This window comes from Camelus bactrianus, chromosome 16 (genome assembly GCF_048773025.1).
Source record: "Camelus bactrianus isolate YW-2024 breed Bactrian camel chromosome 16, ASM4877302v1, whole genome shotgun sequence".
Classification (NCBI taxonomy): Eukaryota; Metazoa; Chordata; class Mammalia; order Artiodactyla; family Camelidae; genus Camelus; species Camelus bactrianus.
In genome coordinates, this window is record NC_133554.1 from 11,534,465 (window position 1) to 11,553,204 (window position 18,740).

The 18,740-nt window shown below is 51.2% G+C and overlaps 2 protein-coding genes across 4 annotated transcripts in view; one reads left to right on the top strand and one right to left on the bottom strand.

Moving 5' to 3' along the window:
- LOC123615093 (uncharacterized protein C17orf50) overlaps positions 1-16,884 on the top strand; it is a 22,054-nt gene extending 5,170 nt beyond the window's left edge. Inside the window, exons 6-8 of the mRNA XM_074341895.1 lie at positions 399-561; positions 12,586-12,717; positions 14,558-16,884. The gene's annotated coding sequence lies outside the window, so the exon portion shown is untranslated. The remainder of the gene's footprint in view (positions 1-398; positions 562-12,585; positions 12,718-14,557) is intronic.
- MMP28 (matrix metallopeptidase 28) overlaps positions 1-17,226 on the bottom strand; it is a 19,955-nt gene extending 2,729 nt beyond the window's left edge. Inside the window, exons 1-5 of one of the 3 annotated variants that reach the window (XM_074342590.1) lie at positions 16,848-17,224; positions 8,835-8,914; positions 8,424-8,611; positions 3,364-3,588; positions 1,079-1,324 (exon numbers count right to left, since the gene is read on the bottom strand). In XM_074342590.1, coding sequence (XP_074198691.1) covers positions 1,079-1,324; positions 3,364-3,588; positions 8,424-8,611; positions 8,835-8,914; positions 16,848-16,958 — 850 coding nt within the window. In that variant the 5' untranslated portion in view covers positions 16,959-17,224. Of the gene's footprint in view, positions 1-1,078; positions 1,325-3,363; positions 3,589-8,423; positions 8,612-8,834; positions 8,915-16,847 lie in introns of all 3 variants that reach the window. The other 2 variants (XM_074342589.1, XM_045512271.2) reach the window with 2 other exon arrangements.
- Positions 17,227-18,740: the final 1,514 nt, after the last annotated feature.

An 18,740-nucleotide genomic window follows, 5' to 3' on the forward strand; every position in this document is an offset into this window, starting at 1 on the left:
ATGGCATGAGGGCAGAGTTTGGGGACCCAGACTGTGATAATTATAGCAGTTACAGTAATTACACCACTATACCTCACTTATGAGAGTGAGGCAGAGTCCAGGAAGCTTGGAATTGGCACCAGCTCCTGAATCCTGGTCTGCAACTTCCTAGCTGTGTGACCTTGGACAAGTTATTCAACCTCTCTGAGCCCCATTTTCTCCATCTGTGGATAAAAAGGTGCTTACCTCATGGGTGTGTTAAGTGCCTGGCTAGAGTAGACACTTACGAGATAGCAGCTGTTATTATTACATTTGTGTAGGTTTCTTAGGCTACAAAGCATGTTCATACCCACTCCAACCACAGTCTTGTGAGGTAAGCAGGGCCTCAATTATTGACTCTTTTTTTTTTTTTTTCCCAGAAGGTAAAACTGAGGACCCTAAGAGGGTAAATGCTTTGCCCAAGAGCAACTGCTAATCCAGAATGGAATGGTGACCTGATCCCAGGGCTCCTGGCCCTGCCCGCCGTGCCATGGGCTCTGACGGACACAGCCCTGTGCTGAGCCGGGCCTGGCTCGGGTCCAGGTAAGTCTCCGGGCGGCAGCACCGGCCAGTTTATTTTGGGAGAGACCTTGTCTAAGTCCACGGCCAGGCAGAGGCCCAGGCTTGGGAGGAAAGTGGGCATCAGCATCACGGATGGGGCAGGTTTCGGGGCGAGCAGTTGGAGCTAGGAGCAGGAATGAGGGCTCTGGGGTCTGGGTGAGACCGAGGACCGAGTCTGAGTGATGGGGCACTGACATGCGAGGAACTGCCGCGGCAGGGGCTGGGCAGGAATCAGGAATCGGGACGCAAAGGAGGGCCGCACACTGGAATTGGGTGGGATGCTAGAGGCTAGGCATGGGTGGAGCAGAGTAGGAGCCTGAGGTTTTTCAGATTTGAGGGGAGCCTTAAGTTTCAGGATCAGGAAGGACCAGCGACGGGGAGGCCAGCTCCCTTTGCTGAGGATGGGGGATCGTATTTGAAGAGCAGGTGTCGGAGCCCTGGGGGCCCCGCGGCGTAGTTGGTGGGAGTGGGCGCCGCGGCGGGGCTCTCGGGGGCTCACCATACAGGCCCTGCACGGCCAGCACGTCGTCCCAGCTGAGCAGCGCGTCGCGGCCCAGCTTCTTATAGTAGGGCGCCATGAGCGCGCGCGGCGCCGCCGAGTGGGTCAGGCCGAGCGTGTGGCCGATCTCGTGCGCCAGCACCACGAACAGGTTGCGCCCGCGGCGGCGGCTCAGGGACCAGCGCTCGTCTCGGTCGAAGTGCGCTTCGCCGCGGCGGGGCAGGAAGGCGTGCGCCAGGGCGCCCCCTGCAGGCGGCGAGGAGCGTCAGGGGGAGCCGCCGCCGGCGACGCCCCCAGCTCCCTAACGGCCCTGCGCAAATGCCATCCGGGTGTTTCTGGCTGCTTTCTGCTGTTTCCTCTAATTAAGTCTGGCAGAAGCTGAAGTGTGGAGCAATGAACAGATGACTAGGCTGTGGGGTCTGGGCTCCGAAGAGGCAGCTTGGTGTACACACAGCAGAGGGCCAAACTGCGTGGCTTGCAATCCTGGTTTTAACCCCGTACTAGCTGTGTGACCTTGGGCTGATAGCTTAACCTCTCTGTGTCTTAGTTTCTGATCTGCAAAATGAGAATGACGATAAGAAGGTTCTTACAAGATTGTTCTGAGGATTAAAAAGGACGTGTGTATGTTACAGTTAATACAGAGTGCCTACAGTTAATACAGAGTGCCTACAAGATTGTTCTGAGGATTAAAAAGGACGTGTGTATGTTACAGTTAATACAGAGTGCCTAATAACTGCTACTTATTTTGGAAAAGATCTAGGAATAGGGATAGTGGTTACCCCAGAAGGGGGCATACTGAGACCTTCTGGAGTGTTGGTAATGTTGTTTCTTGATCTGGATGCTGGTGTGTCTATGCATATTAAGAAATACATATATTCTTGCATTCGTTCGTTCTTGCCTTCCCTCTGCCGGTCTCTGCTTCCCTGCTTGTAATAGGAGTGAGCAGAGGAGTTGGGCTGGATCAGTGATTCTCAAGCTTGTAGTGGGCCCCAGATGGAGCTTATCAGTTTTGCAGTTTCTAGGACCCCCAGCTGCTCAGAATTTACTTTCTGCAGGGGCAGGGTCAGCAAACAGCACTGTGATGATGCTGGCCTAGAAGCATATCGAAGGTCCTTCCAGTGTTGCCTTCTTGGAGCCCAGGCCTGCAGGGACTGACAAAAGTCGGAGGCTGCTATTTAAGGGAGCCTCGTGGGGGCGTGGAGAGCTGGCCATATGTAAAAGGAATATATGCTTCCAATTCTGAATATGCCTCGAGCTGTTTTGAGCCATGTTAGCCCTTTCTGTTTAACCCTTACAATAATCCTGGGAGATAGACAGGCAGGTTTCAAAAGAAGACATAGCTTCAGACGAAACACCTGTCCCAAATCAGAGCTGACTCCCAGTCCAGTGCTGCCTTAGCTACCAGATACCACTGGGTATGGTTATCAGTGCCTCATGTAGATAACATGGGTGAAGTGAGTTACATGCAAGCACATGTGTGCGCTATACATGAATTCTCGAAAAGCCTGGATTTCTCCGTCTACCCTGGGTCCCAGCAGCAGAGTTTGGAAGCGGACTTTGCTCTGGTTGTGCTTGATGGAAAGTCGGAGAGTGCAAGGGAGGTGGGGACCCCAGTTCTCAGGCTACACAGGGCTTAAGTCCCCACCCTGCAGGGTTCTGATCAAGTTTCTTCTCTTTAGCGGGGAGGAGATGCACAGTTGGCCCACATTCAGGTTCTGAAAGTCGGTGTCGGCCAGAGCCAGAGGAAGGCAGTTTAAATTACAGCCAGAAGCCTTTAGTTTGGGGACAAACAGGGGAACTGGCTGGGCTGTGGGTGTGTGAAGCAGGTGGCAGGGAGTGGGGAGAATGTCTCCTGCCCTGTGGCAGTGACTGTGTGGTAGGTGGCAGGAGGGCAGGATTGGGGTCGTGGTAGCCTCTGGATGTTTTCTGAGCCTTGGTCTGGAGTACATCCACTCTTGGACAGCAAGAAGGGCACAGGTCTGTCAAGAGGCAGGGGATGGATGACAGGACCCCAGAAGGTTTTCCCAAAAAAGATAACACCCTTTAGAGTTTGCAAAGCACCTTCTACACAGAACACCATCTGACTGTCCCTTCAGCCATGGGGCACATAATAGGGCAGGGACCACTGCTCCCATTCTGCAGATGGGGAGACTGAGAGTTCTTTGGAGGGAACTGCAGCTTGGCCAAGGCTAAAGGGGAAGCAAATGCTCCACTGCCCTCCCCAGACTGCCTCTCCTAGTTGGGTTTCCCTCCTGCTGTGTGGGAAAGAGGCTCTGTGTTAGCACCTGGGCCATCGAAGGCGTTGCTCAGCCCGTCGTTGTGGTCCCCTTGGAAGAAGGTGAGGCGGATGTCAGCGGGGCCTGTGGCCGGAGCCTCCCAGAACTCCAGCGCCGAGACGTTGCTCCACAGCTGGAAGGCGGCGCGCACGGCCCCCCGAACTGCCGGCTCGGGCAGGTGCTGGGGCCAGTTTACCAGGCGGTAGGAGAGGTGCTGCTTGTACCACTTGTTGCCTGCCACCCAGAGAGGTCGCGTCAGTCATACCTGTTGCAGAGCCTGGGGCTGGTCCCCCAGATGCTTCTGATGGGGAGGTAGGCCCTTCCCCAGGAAGTCCCTGATCTGATGGAGGAGACACAGCCCTTGGCCTGAGAAGCCCCCCGTTTGGCTGTGGAGACACTGCTCTCGGACTGACAGAACTACCCTTGTCCTGCACAGTCCTCAGTCCTGTGGCTTGGCCTGGGGAGGCCCCAGTATAATGGGGGACATGCAGCCTCTGCCCAGGAAGAGTCCCCAACCAGAAGGACTCTCTGGTCTGGGGTCATCTTCCCCACAGCCTGGGTTGAGCTTGAAAACCACTCTGTGCCTCTTGCTGGCAGCAGATCCCCGACCCTGCCTCCCGTGTTGGGGTGGAGGAGAGGCAGGGCCCCCTCTCCCCTCTTCCTCCGCTCCACCCCTCACACCCTCCTGCCGCCTCTCTTCCCTGTGCCTTGGGGGCCTGCTGCTGACAGGAGACCACAAGACTCATTTATTCAAGGTCCTTCCCTGACCCCTGGCCCTCCCCCTCACTTCCTCAGGGACTCTGCAGGGCTCTGAGGTGAAAACAAATAAGAACAAAGGGTGTGTTTTGTCACTAACCGAGAGAGAAATTTTTCCATCTCCACTTCGAGAGTCCCTATTCCTTTGCTCAGAACTACAGCTCCTCCCTGAGGCCTGAGCCTCTGCCTCTTGCCTGAGCCCCAGGTCCACTGAGACCCTCTGCAGCTCACCATGCAGCCAGGACCAGGGTGCTTAAAGGTCCCAATCCCAGAGTTTTTCACGGCCTATTTCTGAGCCCTGTTTTCTCAGGGGCTGAGACTGTGACCCCAAATGGAAGACTCGCAGATCAGAGGCAGGACTCCTGGGCCCCAAATCCCTGGAGCGTGGGTGGAAAATGGGCAGGGCAGGCCTGGCTGTGCTCAGAGGCCAGGCCAGAGGACACAGCCCCCGCCCCTTGGTGGGGGGAGTGGGGGGTTCAGACCCCGGCCCTTTCGTCCTGGGGACCTCTTTGCCTGAACCAGGTAGGAGGAGTGACATCATGAAAGTCTGGCCATCTCCTGGTCCATCTCTCTGCTCTATTTTGGGGAAATTGAGACCAGAAGGAAGGGTCTCGGGTGAGTGAGTAGCGGAGCTGGGCCCCGAGCCCGGGCCCCAAGGCCAAACCCGGTGTGCTTGCTGCTGAACCACACAGAGAAACAGGCACTTTTGCTGAGACTCAAGGCTTAATTAGCATGGCTCCTCTGGGTCAAAGCAGGGACTCTGCACGAGCTGAAATCCTCCAGAATTCTCCAGAGAGCAGAAAGCTGAGCGCCCTTTCACTCCCCACTCCTATCCCCCCCCCGTAGAAGTGGGGGAGGGCTGTCCCTTCTCCCACCCCGGAGCCGAGCTCCATTCAAGGCAATGCTGCCTCCCAGGGCCTGTTTGGCCTGGCCGCCACCCAACCCCTCCCAGCCAGGGACCAACCCTCAGGGAGGGAAGAGGGAAGGTTTCTGAGGAAGGGAGGGAGAGGAGGAGGGCAGAGGAAGGCCTGGAGTCCAGAGGCACCGCCTGAGGGTTCATTATGTGCCAATAGCACTTCTTGTTGAACTGTAAGTCTTCACCAGGCATCGGACAGCCTGGCACTGGGCCCCTTCCCACCCTGCTAGGTGTGACCAACTCTCAGCCTCTCCTCCTCCACCTTTAAGCTTCTAGAAAAGTGTGAGGCAGCTCCTGCCTCTGCAGCTAGGGAGGCCCCTCACTCCATGAGCAAGAAATGGGGAGGGGAGGGAGGACAAATAGGAACAGGAATTGAGAGAAAGTGACTAATTTTCCCTGGGAGGGGAGCCGGGTCGGGGGTTGTGGAGGTGCCTGTTGAGGAGGAAGGAACCACCTGGCTGGCAGCCTGAGCCCTCTCCCCTGTCTTCTTCCAGGTTTGTCCTTGGAGCAGGCTGGCCATTTCAGGCCCCCATCCCAAACTCCTGGCCAGGCAAGGCTGGTTTCCATGACGACCACTAGGTCACAGTAACACCTGGCACTGCCCCCCCCCCCACACCCTTGCACGCAAATCCAAAAAGGAAGAGGGAGGGAGAAGGAGATGGGGAAGAGCTTGGGGGGATCCTGAAGCTTGACTCCCAACAGGCAACTGATACTGTGAAGAGTTATGGGTTGAGATCCCAGTTCCTCTACTTACAACCTTGTAATGAATTATAGTCTCACTTCAAGCCTTGACTGCCTGACTTGCAAAGTGGGACTAGTAAGTCTTACCTTCTGATAAAAGTGAAATAGCAAATGCAATAGCAGCATGAAGCTGCCTGGCATGTGGTGGGTGCTCAGTAAACATCCCTGCTGCTTCCTTTTCCATCCCAGTTACACCCCCGTGGCCCACCCAGCTCTGTGAGGGAGCGGGGACATTGCAGATCAGCCCAGCAGACACAGAGGGGACCCAGTGCTTGGAATGAGGTTGCTGGATTTAGCAAGTTAAAATATGGAATGCCTAGTTAAATATGAATTTCAGATAAACAACACACAATGTTTTTTAGTGTGAGGATGTGAAAACCAAACAAGTATGTGTTGTTCATCTGAAATTCAAGTTGAACTGGGCATCCTTATCTGGCAACCCTGGGGCCCACTTCATCAGGACAGCATTCACCCACATAATGGAAAGTCACTGGCCTAGAAACCCACATCATTTTTCAAGCACTTAAGCATGTGCTGAGGTTTTTCGAATCTGGCAACTCACCTAATCCTCTCAATGATAAGAAGGCTTGGCCGCTCTCTGGCTGTGTGGCCCTGGGAAAGTTGCCCAAGCTCTTTGCCCCTCAGTTTTCCCACTGTAAAATGATGATAATAATGGCCCCCATCTCATAGGGTTGTTATGGGATTAAATGAGTTAATCCATTTACAGCCATGCTTGGTACATCATAAATGCTCAACACTTGTTAACTGTGGGATTACATTTCCTTTCTGAAGCCATAGGAAGTGCTCAGTGCCTGCCAAGCCCACAGCTCCTTTCTAGGGACTGTCTTCCCACCTAGAGGGGAAAGGAAGTCAGGCTTCTGTGGTTCAGGTTGTGAACAAGAGGGACATTCTCTGTCTAGCCTAGACCACTGCTGTCTGGACCAGGGGTCAATGAAATGGGGAGGGAGATGCCTTAGCATGAATTTCTGTCTAAAAGGGCTGCACCAAATTGGATAGTGACAAGTGGACTCCATCAGACCCTCCCCTGGGGCATGAGAAGATGAGATGCTGCCACTGTGAATGCATGGGAGGCCTCATCCCAATTCTCTGGGAGACCAACTCTAGCCTGGGAGCACCACTATTGAGACTATCTGGGGCTGCCCCATTTCCCACTGTATCCTCCCAACAAGCCCTTCCCTTGGAAATCAGGGCATCTCCTTGGCAACCTAAACAAGCTATGTTTCAGATGAGGAAACAGAGCAAAGTGACATGGCCTGGGTCACACAGCTGAACTTGGAGCGCCAGCTCCAGGGATGCTGTTCCAGCTCACACTGTTCCTTCATTCTACCTTGTCCTTCCCCTCTGCTGGCCAGAAACACAGTGGGATGCAGCACATGTTGGCACCAGGGACATCTTGACCCCAGAGTCTGGACCCCATCACTGCCTCCATGCTTTACTAGGAATGCAGTCGGTCAGTACTGGGGACCCAGAGTGGCTGCACATGTAGACACAGTGGAACTGGATTGGCAAACACCTGGAAACAACCATCCTCTGACAGCTGAGGGGAACAGCCCACAGTTTCCTTATGGATTAGCTAAGGGCAAAAACCAGTGTGCCTTCTGTTCTGTTCATAATGGGTCTCCTTGGCAAAATTATTAATGCAATTTAAAAAAATCAAAGGCTGTAAGTGCTCACAGTAAAATTAGTTGTAGATGAGAACCTGACTAAGTAAACCCTTCTTGTTAGGAAATTTTGAAAACTGGGAAAATCAATCAGAGGAAATTAAACTTAGTACAAACAAGATGTTCAAATTACACACGGTAAAATTTCTTATTGACAAAGAATTGACAGAAGAGTCAAATTTCCGTCATAAATCTTAGATCTGTAACATCTGACCCTGGAAGATAGGATTTGGACAGAGAAGGGAAAAAGAGCAGGAGGCGAAGGGAAGAAAAAGCCCAAAACTACACAAAGAAAATTACAATGGCAGAAACTGTCATGCATAAAATGTTCAGAATAGGCAAATCCACAGAGACAGAAAGGAGATTGATTGGCGGTTACCAGGGGCTGGGGGAGGGAGAATGAGAGTGATTGTTTCTTTTTGGGCCTGGGGTTTCTTTTTGGGGTGATGAAAATGGTCTGGAATTAGATTGTGGTGATGGTTGCACAATGCTGCGAATATACTAAAAAACCACTGAATTGTACACTTTCAGTGGGTAAATTTAATGCTATGTGAACTATATTTCAATAAAGCTATTTGAAAGTGTGCCATGGAAACATAAAACTGATTGATGAATCACATCTTCGTTGAATAATTCTTATGAAAAAAGAATCAATTCTGATGAAAACGACTTCAGTTAAATATAAAGGAAAATGTTGACTGCCCCATGTAGCACACTGATCAAGGAATGAAGTGGGCTTGAGGAGGTCTGTTCTGGAAATCAGTTGCATAATGAGAATTCATTGGTGTAGGCATAATTCTGATTTAAATGTCTGTGTTCACAAACATGGTCCTTGAGTTGAGAGGTCCTATTCGCCCACCCTAGGCAAGAGAGGTTACTGACAGAGCCAAGTCTGAGGCCGTGACGTGTTTTTCTGGCCATGGGGCTTCAGGATGCTGGGAAATCCAACCTAGCTAGATTGTACCAGTGCTCACCTTGCCCTGCAAAGCGTTTCTTACGCCTCATTTTGGCCCGGCGTCCAGCAAAAAGGGCACTGACTCTCTGGGTCCAGGCCACCTGGCTGTCAGTATCTGCTACTCCGCAGCGGGGCTGTGTCATCTGGCGCAGGGTAGCCGAGTCTAGCACGCCACTGATGGGCAGCTGGGACACCCACTGGAACTCCCTGTTAGGAGGAATTGAGATAAAGGACCACAGTGGGAGGCTGACTGGTGGGGGTGAGGGTGGGGAGCTGCCTTGGAGACAGCATGATGCTGAGGGCATGGGAGGAAGCAATGGAGCATGACCCTCTGGACACACATGGGAGACCAGCCTTTGAGGAGAAGGGAGGAGGTGACCCAAGCTTTGCACTCCAGCACCCCCAAGTCCTCCACACCCCTCCATCCTACCTGATGGCATTGCGGAATCGCGTGGAGGTGGGACCTTTGGGGACCTGATCATCGAGATATCCGTACTTCTCCAAGAATAACTGGGGGAGAGAGGAACATCAGCTTTTCCCACCGTGCGGCATCCTCTCCTCTCCCTGAGTCTCCAAGTGTCCACAGCACATATGTCATTCCCAGTCTCACCCCTTGTCTCAAAAGGATCTGTGAGCTACTGAAGAGTCTTTAGGATCAAAGTGAGAAACTAGACTCAGTTCCAGGCCACCCACTGACTAGCTGGATATAGTTCTTGGAGGCCAGTGGAGAGAAGTGTGTGACTCATTGTCCACCCCTATCACCAGTCCTACCCTTCAGGGAAATGATGCACTCGGCTCCCTGCTTGCCCTTCTCACTGATAAAGCCCCATCAATGGGTAAAAGAAATGTCACATCGCTGCTTAATTCTTATACCAACACGCACTCTCTTCATTTTTACCCCTCCTTGCTGTGTTTCCAGAAATAATTTTCTGTCTTCTTTTGTTCTCTTACTTTTCTGTGCTGTATTTCTTAAATCAGCTCCAGTCATAGCTGCAGCCTCAAGGAAAAGGCACAAACCAGGAATGAAACTAGACACTAAGAGCCAGGACCCGCAAGCCCCTCAGGGTTTGCAAGCATCCCACCTCCTTTTTGTGGATTTCATTATATCCGTCTCCAGCGACCCCCACATCCTCTTCCCAATAAAGCCACTTTCCATAAGGAACCCTTATTCTAGACAAACACTTTCCAAGTCCATTTTATTGTTTCTCTGCACTAATTTATTAGTATTTCAGCACTATTGTTTTCTTTCCCTTTGCAAAGGTACACTGTTTGGGGATGTATTATGGATTAAAGGCATTCGAAGGGCTTAATCTGGAAGCCTTAATGGTTCAAAATAATGTGACATCCTGGGATAGCCAATGGGCCTGGAATTAAGAATCTGTTCCCATCCATGACTCTGCTGGGTGGCCAGGGACAAAGTACTCAACCTCTCTGAGCCTCCATTTCTTCACCTACAATGTGAGAACAGGAACAACCCCAAAAGATTCTCAGAAGGATTAAACAAAGCAATGCACATCTAGCATAGTTGTCTGGTAGACAGTAAATGCTCAATAAACAGTTGATCTAATTGATTTACCTTAGTGGGAAAATTAACAAGACTTTAGGAATGCAACCCATCTACAAGATGGGAAGTGCTTTGAACGAGTCAGTTACACCTCTGTAATCAATTCAGGTGCTCAGGCTTGCCTCGCCCCAGCCTGGTGCCTGGTTCTCTTCCATGACTCTTCCCTCTCCCTTGAGAAGGCAAGGATGGACAGAGTGACTTTCTAAAGGAAGTCAGGTAATTAATATTTCCTTAGAAGCAGGTTTGCTGAGTGAATGACTTGGGAGAGACTGGGTCACTGACCAATATACTGGCACTCCCTGTGCCCCTCCCCCCAAACCCATGCAGCCCTTATCAGGGAGTTGGCTCTGGTTCTGGAACTGAAGCCTTGAAGAGGCCGGAAGGGGAGAGGGGAAATTGACTTGCGGCGTCTCCTGTTTCCTGGCTGGGCTGCCTTGCCTGGGACTTTGGCAGGCAAGGTGGGTGGAGGGCAGGATGGGGGTGGAGGCTTTTTTCAGGGGTCCACAAGAGGGGAAGTCCTTGGCTGACTTGTCTCTGAGACCCTGTGGATTTCAAGGCAGAGCTGAATTCCCAGGAGGCAGAATGAGCAAGTGTCCAGGACACCAGCCAAGAGACACCAAAAGAATGAGAAAAAGAAATTTTAAGAATTCGACACTTTATATTTCCATAAAAGCACTGAACTGTTATAATGGGGATTACCAGGATTTCAGAACTCCCTGATACTTATCTTCTGTTTAATATGCACATATTTTAAAACATTTTTAATTACAAAGAAGAGGTCCCTTGGTGCCGTCAGTGCTGCGTGCCCTGAAGTTCTGTTGAGCAGAGGCAGACTGGTATCCCCCGGTGAGGAGGAGGCAGGGTTGAGATGCCTTCTGCTCCTGCCATCTCTAACCTTCTTCTGCGGCCCATTTGCCGTGCCTCAGTTTTCCCCTGAGAAGGTGGGAGAAACACCCGTCTGTCTGGGAGAGAGAGCAGGGGTGTGGGGCAGGTGACAGCGTGGCAAAGGGAGCCCAGGAGAAGACGCAGGATTGGGAGGCTTGTCCTGTGCCCTCCTGGGGACCCTCTGAGCTCCACCCGGATCACTTTCACAGAGGCCGTGCTCAGGCTCACAGTTCAAACACCAGGTTTTCTCTCTTCCCTGTTCTCCACCTGTCCTCTCTCCCACAGAGGCCAGGGCTGGAGCTGCATGGAGAGGAAGCTGGAGGGCTGTGCCCCTCCTGTGACTCACCCTGCTCAGGTCTGAAAGCTTGTGCCAACCTGCCTCACCTACTTGGTCAGGGCCAGGGCCACCTTTCTGGGGAGTCACTCCTGCGAATCCCTGGGAGTGGCTGTGGTGTCTGGGTGAAATGAACATGTTCTCCCCGGACCCAGAAAGCTGAAAGGAATCAGAATCCCAAGGCTTCTGGTCCTTCATTAGTCCTGACTTGTCCTGGGAGGGTGTGTGGAGCCCAGCCCATTCAGTGCCTGAAGGAATGGGAATTTCTGGCCATTTCTGAGCAGGGCAAGACTAGCAATGAGGTATAGCAAAATGAATCCCAGAACTCTGAGTCACTAGCTCTGCAGGGCAGGAGCACTGGGCCGAGAGTCTTGAGTTTCATTCCTAGTGCTGCGGCGAACTTTGTGTCCTTAAGCGAGTCCTGTGCCTCTCTGGGCCTGTTTCCTCTTCTATAAAATGAGGGGGTTGGATTAGAGCTAAGATAAACTCCAGCTCATTCTATTATTGTAGCCTTGCTTCTGCAACTGATTAGCTGTGTGAACTATAGCAAACTTACTTGATTTTTCTGTGCCCCAGAGTATAAAATGGGGGTAGGAATACTGCTTTATGTTTCTCACAGGAGCGCTGTGAAAATCCAGTAAGAAGATGTTTTGGAAAAGCTTTATGATAGTTGTTCCATTAAAAACATTATTTTTCCCTTTATAGTCAACAGAGCTTTATTGTTCGAAGGGATCTTTGGCAGCTGAGTTTAGGAGGTGCCAGCTCGCAGTCTCATGTCCACAGAGTGGTTGTGACATCCTCCAAATCAAAGAATTGCAACAGAAAAAAAAAGAAACCAAGAACTGAAAAATTACAAAATGGCAAGCTCATGCAGAAAGCAAGTTGCTTTCCTTATGATTTATTCCATCTCATATTACATTTCATCATGATTTTAGTCTTTCCGTAGTGACTCTGTGTGATTGTGTTTATCATTCATTACCTCTGTAGCATCATTAGCCAAGTCAAGATGCAGGGATGACGGCTGGTGGTGTGCCCGGTGTGCTCTATAAATAAAAATGTTTTCTGGTAATCAAGAGCACAGTGAGCTCATGGCTACTGTAGAGCTTTTCAGGGTATCTCACTGTCTTTGAGCTTTGCAATCACCTCGCAAGAACGCAAGCAGGACAGGTGTTGCTATAATGTAAGTCTCAAGGCAGTGCGGCATCTCATACTTGAATCCAAATCCTCTGACATCTGTCCCAGGATGTTTTGTTTCACATGTAGAAAGTGACTCAGAGGCTTTAAAGCTGAAGGAGCAGTCCAAGCTGCTCTTTCCGCTGGGAGATGGCCCTCAGATATAAAGAAAAAAGGTAAAATTGGGGGGTGCTTCTAGATTCCTTCTGTCTCCTCTGCAAGCAGGCCCAGGAGCAGAGCAGAAGGAAGAAACTGCTCAGGCAGGGAACTCCGGCTTTCAACAGAGGCTGGGATCACGTTTCCCATTGCACCCCAAAGAGGCCATCTGGCAAGCCACAGGTATTCAACAGGACTCAGGTACGTTCCTTCATAAAGACGAACATCTGCTTCCAAGATGTGTCGCTTTTGCTCTCTGGCTCCTGGAACCTGCTCAAGGCCTCAGGGCAGTGGGACAAGCTGGGCCCCTTTCCTTTATTTTGGGCAAGGGCCTCCTGTTCCCTTCTGTCTGACTCCCTTTCTTTTCTCCTCCCTTTCTTCGTCCCTGGTCCCATATTCACAAAGTTCTGTCAAGGTGTAACCTAGATACCTCTTATTGTAATCCTCATCCTTTCTTTCATTTTCCATCAGTAAAGGAAGTTAGAAAACTTGAGCTGACTAGTCCCCACCCAGACCCCATCTTGTATCTTTTTCTAATGCCAAATAACCATACTGTATGGATCCATGGTCTTTGCTAGGTGTAAGGCTACGTTTAAGGCATAAAATAAAGCCCTAACTCAGACTGGGTTAAGAGAGAGTTATCCAACAGTCTCTCCCTTCTTTGTTCCTGCTTCCACCACCCAGCTTTTATTAGATTTCTTGGTTTTTCTGATGAGCTTGCCAGCTGCTGCTCCATCAATTCATGGTCTTCTGGGACCCTTCACAGCCTCTTCTGCATTTCTATTCACCCTGTACCCATGAGTCACTGAGCTGAGCTCTTGGGAATGTATTCCACACCCGGGCTTCTGGGTTTCTGACTCACAGAAAGTCAAATGAATGGCTCTAGGGTATGAGAAACAGACACTGCATCTGGGGGTGGATACTCCACAGAAGCTCCAGCGTCTCCCTGGAGAGACAAACTACCCAGCTCCTTGTTGCACCCGCACACTGGGGGTAGCCATGCAGATGTGCGTAGACCATGGAGTAGAAGGCAGGTCCTGGACACACTGCCTGGTTGTTCTAAAGAAAGTCCAAGTAATGCATGGGTAGATAGGTCCCTTGGGACAGTCTATGTTACCCAAAAACAGGACAGGGCCTGGCTGGGAATGGGAGGGGGGCCAGAGTGATGATGTCATTCATTAACTCTCAATCCTGCAACTCAGCAGTGGAGGTTTTTCCTACTCACTAATGTTGTGAGTAGCCCTAGCTTTCCTAAGTGAGCAACAATGAACTTGTTCATAATGCAGCTTTGTAAGCAGTCAGTCCCCTCCCAGGCAAAGCCCATTCTGGAAAGCCCTTAATTTTGTTACTTTGTGTGTGTACAGAGAACACATAAATCCACACACGCACACAGGGAAGAGGGATACACAGAGAGACACCCAGATAGACACGGACAGAGGTAGATGAAATGTGTACAACATACACACAGAGGCACAGGCATACAAACACACCAGAGCCAAAGAATGTTAGTGCTAGAGAGAATCTTCAAAGTCACTTATGAAATTTCACTCCCTTACTTTACAGAGGAGGAAACTGCAGCCTGGAGAAGGGAAGGGTAAAGCTTAAGATCACACAGCTTGTTTTTACTATTTCTTTCCTTCTGTCTCCTGAACTCTGACCTTTGCCTATGACCTCAGCAGGACTGCTGTGCTTTGCTTAGGGTCTGGCTCCCTGCACTGTGGTCAGGGCATTGTACCCAAGCAGAGAGCTAGGGTGACTGGAGGGGGGCTTGCTTTGTGCAGGTTCCCTTCTATGGATGGTTCTATTTCCCTAAATGACCACAACATCTCCCAATGCCATGCTCTTCTGATGATGTGACTTCAGCCCTCCTGCCACCAATTGTGGGGTTGATGTTCCCTCCCCTTGACCTGCAGCTTGTGATTCCGGCCAGTGGAAGAGAACGGAAGTGATGCTATGCAACTTCCTAGTCTAGGTCATAAAGAGGATACAACTTCCGCTTCTCTCTCCCTTTTCTCTCTCTTCTCTCTCTTTTAACACCCAGCCTAGAGACCCAACCACCATGTTTGGATGCAGCCCAAACCAGCCCACATGCAGAGACCGTGTGGATAGGCCCATGAAGAACTGAGACCCCCAGCTGATAGCCAGCATCAACTGCCGGACAGGTGAGCCTTCAGATGATTCCATCCCCAGACATTGCAGAGCAGACGCAAGCTGCCTTGATATGCCCTGTTTGAAATTCTGACCTGTAGTATCTATGAAGAGAAAAAAATGTGGTCCTTCACTGCATTTTGAAGTACGTTGTAATGAAGCCATAGTAACTGCAATGCCATCTCTTAGGAATCACAGCCCCGAACTGACTGTTGTCAAAGGCTGAAAATAGCTGCCTTACATATTTTGTCCTGTGTTATTGTTTTAGAGGAGCTAGTCACCAAGCCAGGACTTCAATCTGAAGTTCTATCTTCTAAAACAATAACAACAACACTGAGAGCAACTTCCTTTTATAGACTGCTTTGTGCATATGAGGCACTGTGCTGAGCATTTCACACACATTATCTCAATGAAACCATACAACACTCTTGCAAAATAGGCATTGCTAATCCTCATTATACAGAGAAGAAAATGGAGGCTCAAAGAGGTTAAGTAATTTACATACTGTTTGCACACAGCCCGTGCAATTGACCATATACAGAAACACATAGAAACATACCAACATACACACACAATTTGCATATGTATATGCATATAGAGACACAAACACATCTATTACACATTTCTAAAGTTCTTTATACTTTTGAAATAGTTTTTGTTCTCAAAGGTAAAAGATCCCTTTCCCTCAGTTATGTTAAATAGACTGAAGAGATTCAATCTGTTAGATATTACATTTGCCAAACACCCCAAGATGAAATTCTCTCCATCTGGGGCCACCACAGGCATGGGCGGCAGAGATATGGTCTCTGTTCTCCTGCCAAGGATTGCCTGGGACCCAGGCTTGAAGGGAGGTGGGGTGAGACTCTTAATAAGACTTGGCTTGGTACACAAGCCTGGGGCGGTGAGGATTCGGTACTTGATGTTGTAAGACTCTAAATTCAGAGAAACAAAGTGATTCTTGAATGTGCAAAAGCAGAGAGCACAGAGCAAGAGACCAGTGCTTCGGAGAGGAAGGAATGAAGGAGTTGGAGAGAGGACGCCCCTGTCGAAGCAGGGTCCTTTCCTAATATTCCAGAGTGGTGCTAGGAGCTGGCTGGTGGAAGGAAGAGGTTCAGAGGTGGCCCTCCTCTTTCTGCAGGGTTCTTAAATTCAGCCTGCCTCTTCTAGGGAAGGGGAGTGGGAGGATACCAGAAGCTTGCAAATGGCAGTTTTAGAGCAGGAATGATACTTTTAGGGGAGTAAGAGTCTCAGGGCAGAGTGCTGGACTCAGTCATTTAAAGCTTATTTGCAGCCCTTCTCCTTAAAACAGTGGAGACCTCAGTTCTAATCTTGAGAAGAGATAAGAACACAGAGATACTTCTTCGGGAAAGAAAGAAATGATACTGGTGTATTATTAAAATCACCTTTATCTAGAAAATAGATGCCCCAAGTTCATCCCCACCCCCACCTCACAAAAAGTTCCCCTTGTGCAACCTACACCAAGCAGCTGAGTCCGAAGACGGAAAATGAAATGGGAAATCTTTAAGGTTCACATCCACCTGCCTACCCCCTTTTCTCAAGTTCAGTCCCGAAGCTCTGTTTAAAGCTCCTTAGAAGCAACTCTTAAGAGTATGCTACTCTTACCCATTTTACAGAACTAGTTCTGAACTAGGCGCTCACTAGCCCCTGCTGGTCAATGGCAGGACCAGCCCAGGAAGCCAGAGGTACCTCCTGAGTCTCGCTGGCCGGGGCCAGCCGGCAGTACCCTCTCGCCACCAGTGTGGGAGTCTCCGCATCATCTGACGCTCGGGGAGGGGTCCGGGCGTCTGATGAATGAACCGCCAAGTCTCCCCGGCCTAGGCGGGGTGGGGCAGGGGGTCTGCGCCAAACTGGGGTGCGGGGGTTCCCTCTCCCTCAGTTCTTGCCTATCTGTCCCATCTTGTTGCTGCCCCCTTCCCCTTGTCCTGGGAAATTCATGCCGACTCACGTGCCTGTGTGGTTCCAGCCCTGGTTTGGGATCTGGGGGTGGGGTAGGAGGGGAAAAAATGCTGCCCTGGGCTCTTTGTGTGCAAGTGTGAAGGGTGCGGAGGACAAGGGAGGGTCACGCCGATGGTCAGCTCAGATGGGACGGCTGGGTGGCCTGACTGCAAAGTTCGGGAGGGTCTCCAGCAAGCGGACCCTCCCGCCCCGTACACACCGCGTACCTCAGCCTCCCTGCGCAGCTCCTGGCCTACGCGCTGGGCGTGCTGGACGTCCAGGCCGCCCCACAGCAGCAGCGGCAGCGCCCGCAGCAGGAGGCCGACACGCACGGCCATGTCGCCGCGGCCCCTGCCTCGGGGCGCCGGGCGCGGGGAAGCTGGCCGTCGGTCCGCCGTGCCCGGGCACCCGCGGAGGCTCCAGCTCTGCGCCGCCCCGTGCGGAAGGGAAGGTCCCAGCAGCTCGCCCGTGCCCGGGCCCCGCGAGCGGGTCAGCTCCTCCGCGGTGCTTCGCCGGGAGCCGGCTCGAGATCGTCCTGCCCGGCAGTGCCTGCCAGTGGGTCTGTGGGACAGGGGACCTGGAGGTAGGGAGAGAGGGAGGGAGGAGGGGGCGGGACCCCAGCATGACGGCCCCACCCACCCCGCTCAGCCGCTGGAACGCGCCGCTGTGCTGGAGCCTCCTCCGCAGGAGGTGCGGCCGCACCCGGCGCCCCGCGGACTCAACCTCTCGCCTACCATCTCCACTGGATCCGGATCTCTCTGGGAAAGGCGGGGGAAGAAGCGTCTTCTCCTGGCGGTTGTAGCTACCTAAGACTTCGATGAATAGAGGACCTGGCCTACCAGAGGGTCATTGGTTGTTTCAGCCAGACTGGCAGGGACCGAGGCCCTGGGGTGTGAGAGAAGGAACTCAGGGCTGAGGTCAGAAGAATTGCGTTTGAGCTCCAGAGCTGCTGCTTAATTAGCCGTATGAATCCTGTCTCAGCCACCTGCTGGCTGTGTGGTCTTAGGCAAGTCACCCACCCTCTCAGAACCTATTTTTCTCAGCAGTAAATGGGGATAATAAGAATATCGATATCATGTGATAATAGGAAGCATTTAATCAGAGAATAATGCCTGTAAGTAACTGAGCTCCTTGCCTGGCATCATGCAGGTCGCACTTTATAAATGGTAGGCTTCACTGTGTGACTTTTGGCAAAGGATTTAAATACTTTGAGAGTCAATTTTCTCATCAATGAGATGAGAACAAATGATATTTAGCTCCCTGAGTTGCATGATGATTGAGAAAATGAGTGTAAAGTGCCTGGCTTTATAAACCCTACACAGTTGTAGAAAGGGTGGAGAGGTGATTTATGCGAAAACTCCAGTTAAACTCGTACTGAGCAGAAGTAAACTGTTTTCATTATCTGCCTTAGTGACTGCGAACAGATTGCTGTCTCTCTTCCAGACTCGGTTCTATAACCTGTAAAGTGAAAATGGCACAATGATACCCATCTCTGGAGCTTGTGGAATTTAGATGTGTTAATGTGTGTGAAGGTAATTTGGAATCTATAAAGTGCTAAGCAAATGTAACTCAGTGTACTTATCCTAGCTTATGGCCTCAGTAGCGCACAAGATTTTTTGTGTTGTTTAGAAAAAGGCGCCACTTGGATGGAGGAACTTTTTTTAAGGGGCCTCTTTGCGTAGACCTAGAAGCAGGCACTCTTGTGGACGCATTATTCGGAACTAGGCCCCGCCCATCTGCCAATCAGCCAATGAAAAAGGGGCACTCATTCTGGGTGAACCAATTAGAAACAAGCGCTCCTCTGGGCGTATCAATGAGAAAAAGGCGCCCTTCAAAGACCCACACATTTCCTTGAGGGCCCCCATGCCTGCAAAGAATTGAGGATGGATTTCTTTGCACATCCATGCCCCCTCTCTGCCGGTGCCCTTGTGCGCATCCGTAAGGAGCGTCCTTGCCTGGAACTGAGATGGTGGACAAGGCCTGGGTCTTACCCTCAGAGAACTTTCAGTCTAGCGGGCCAACTGGAACCAATGTTCTCAGGCGAGGACAGAACAGATGGGCATAGACAGCTACAGGTTCAGAGCCCCGCAGTGAGCCTCGGGGAGGGGGATTCTGAAGGG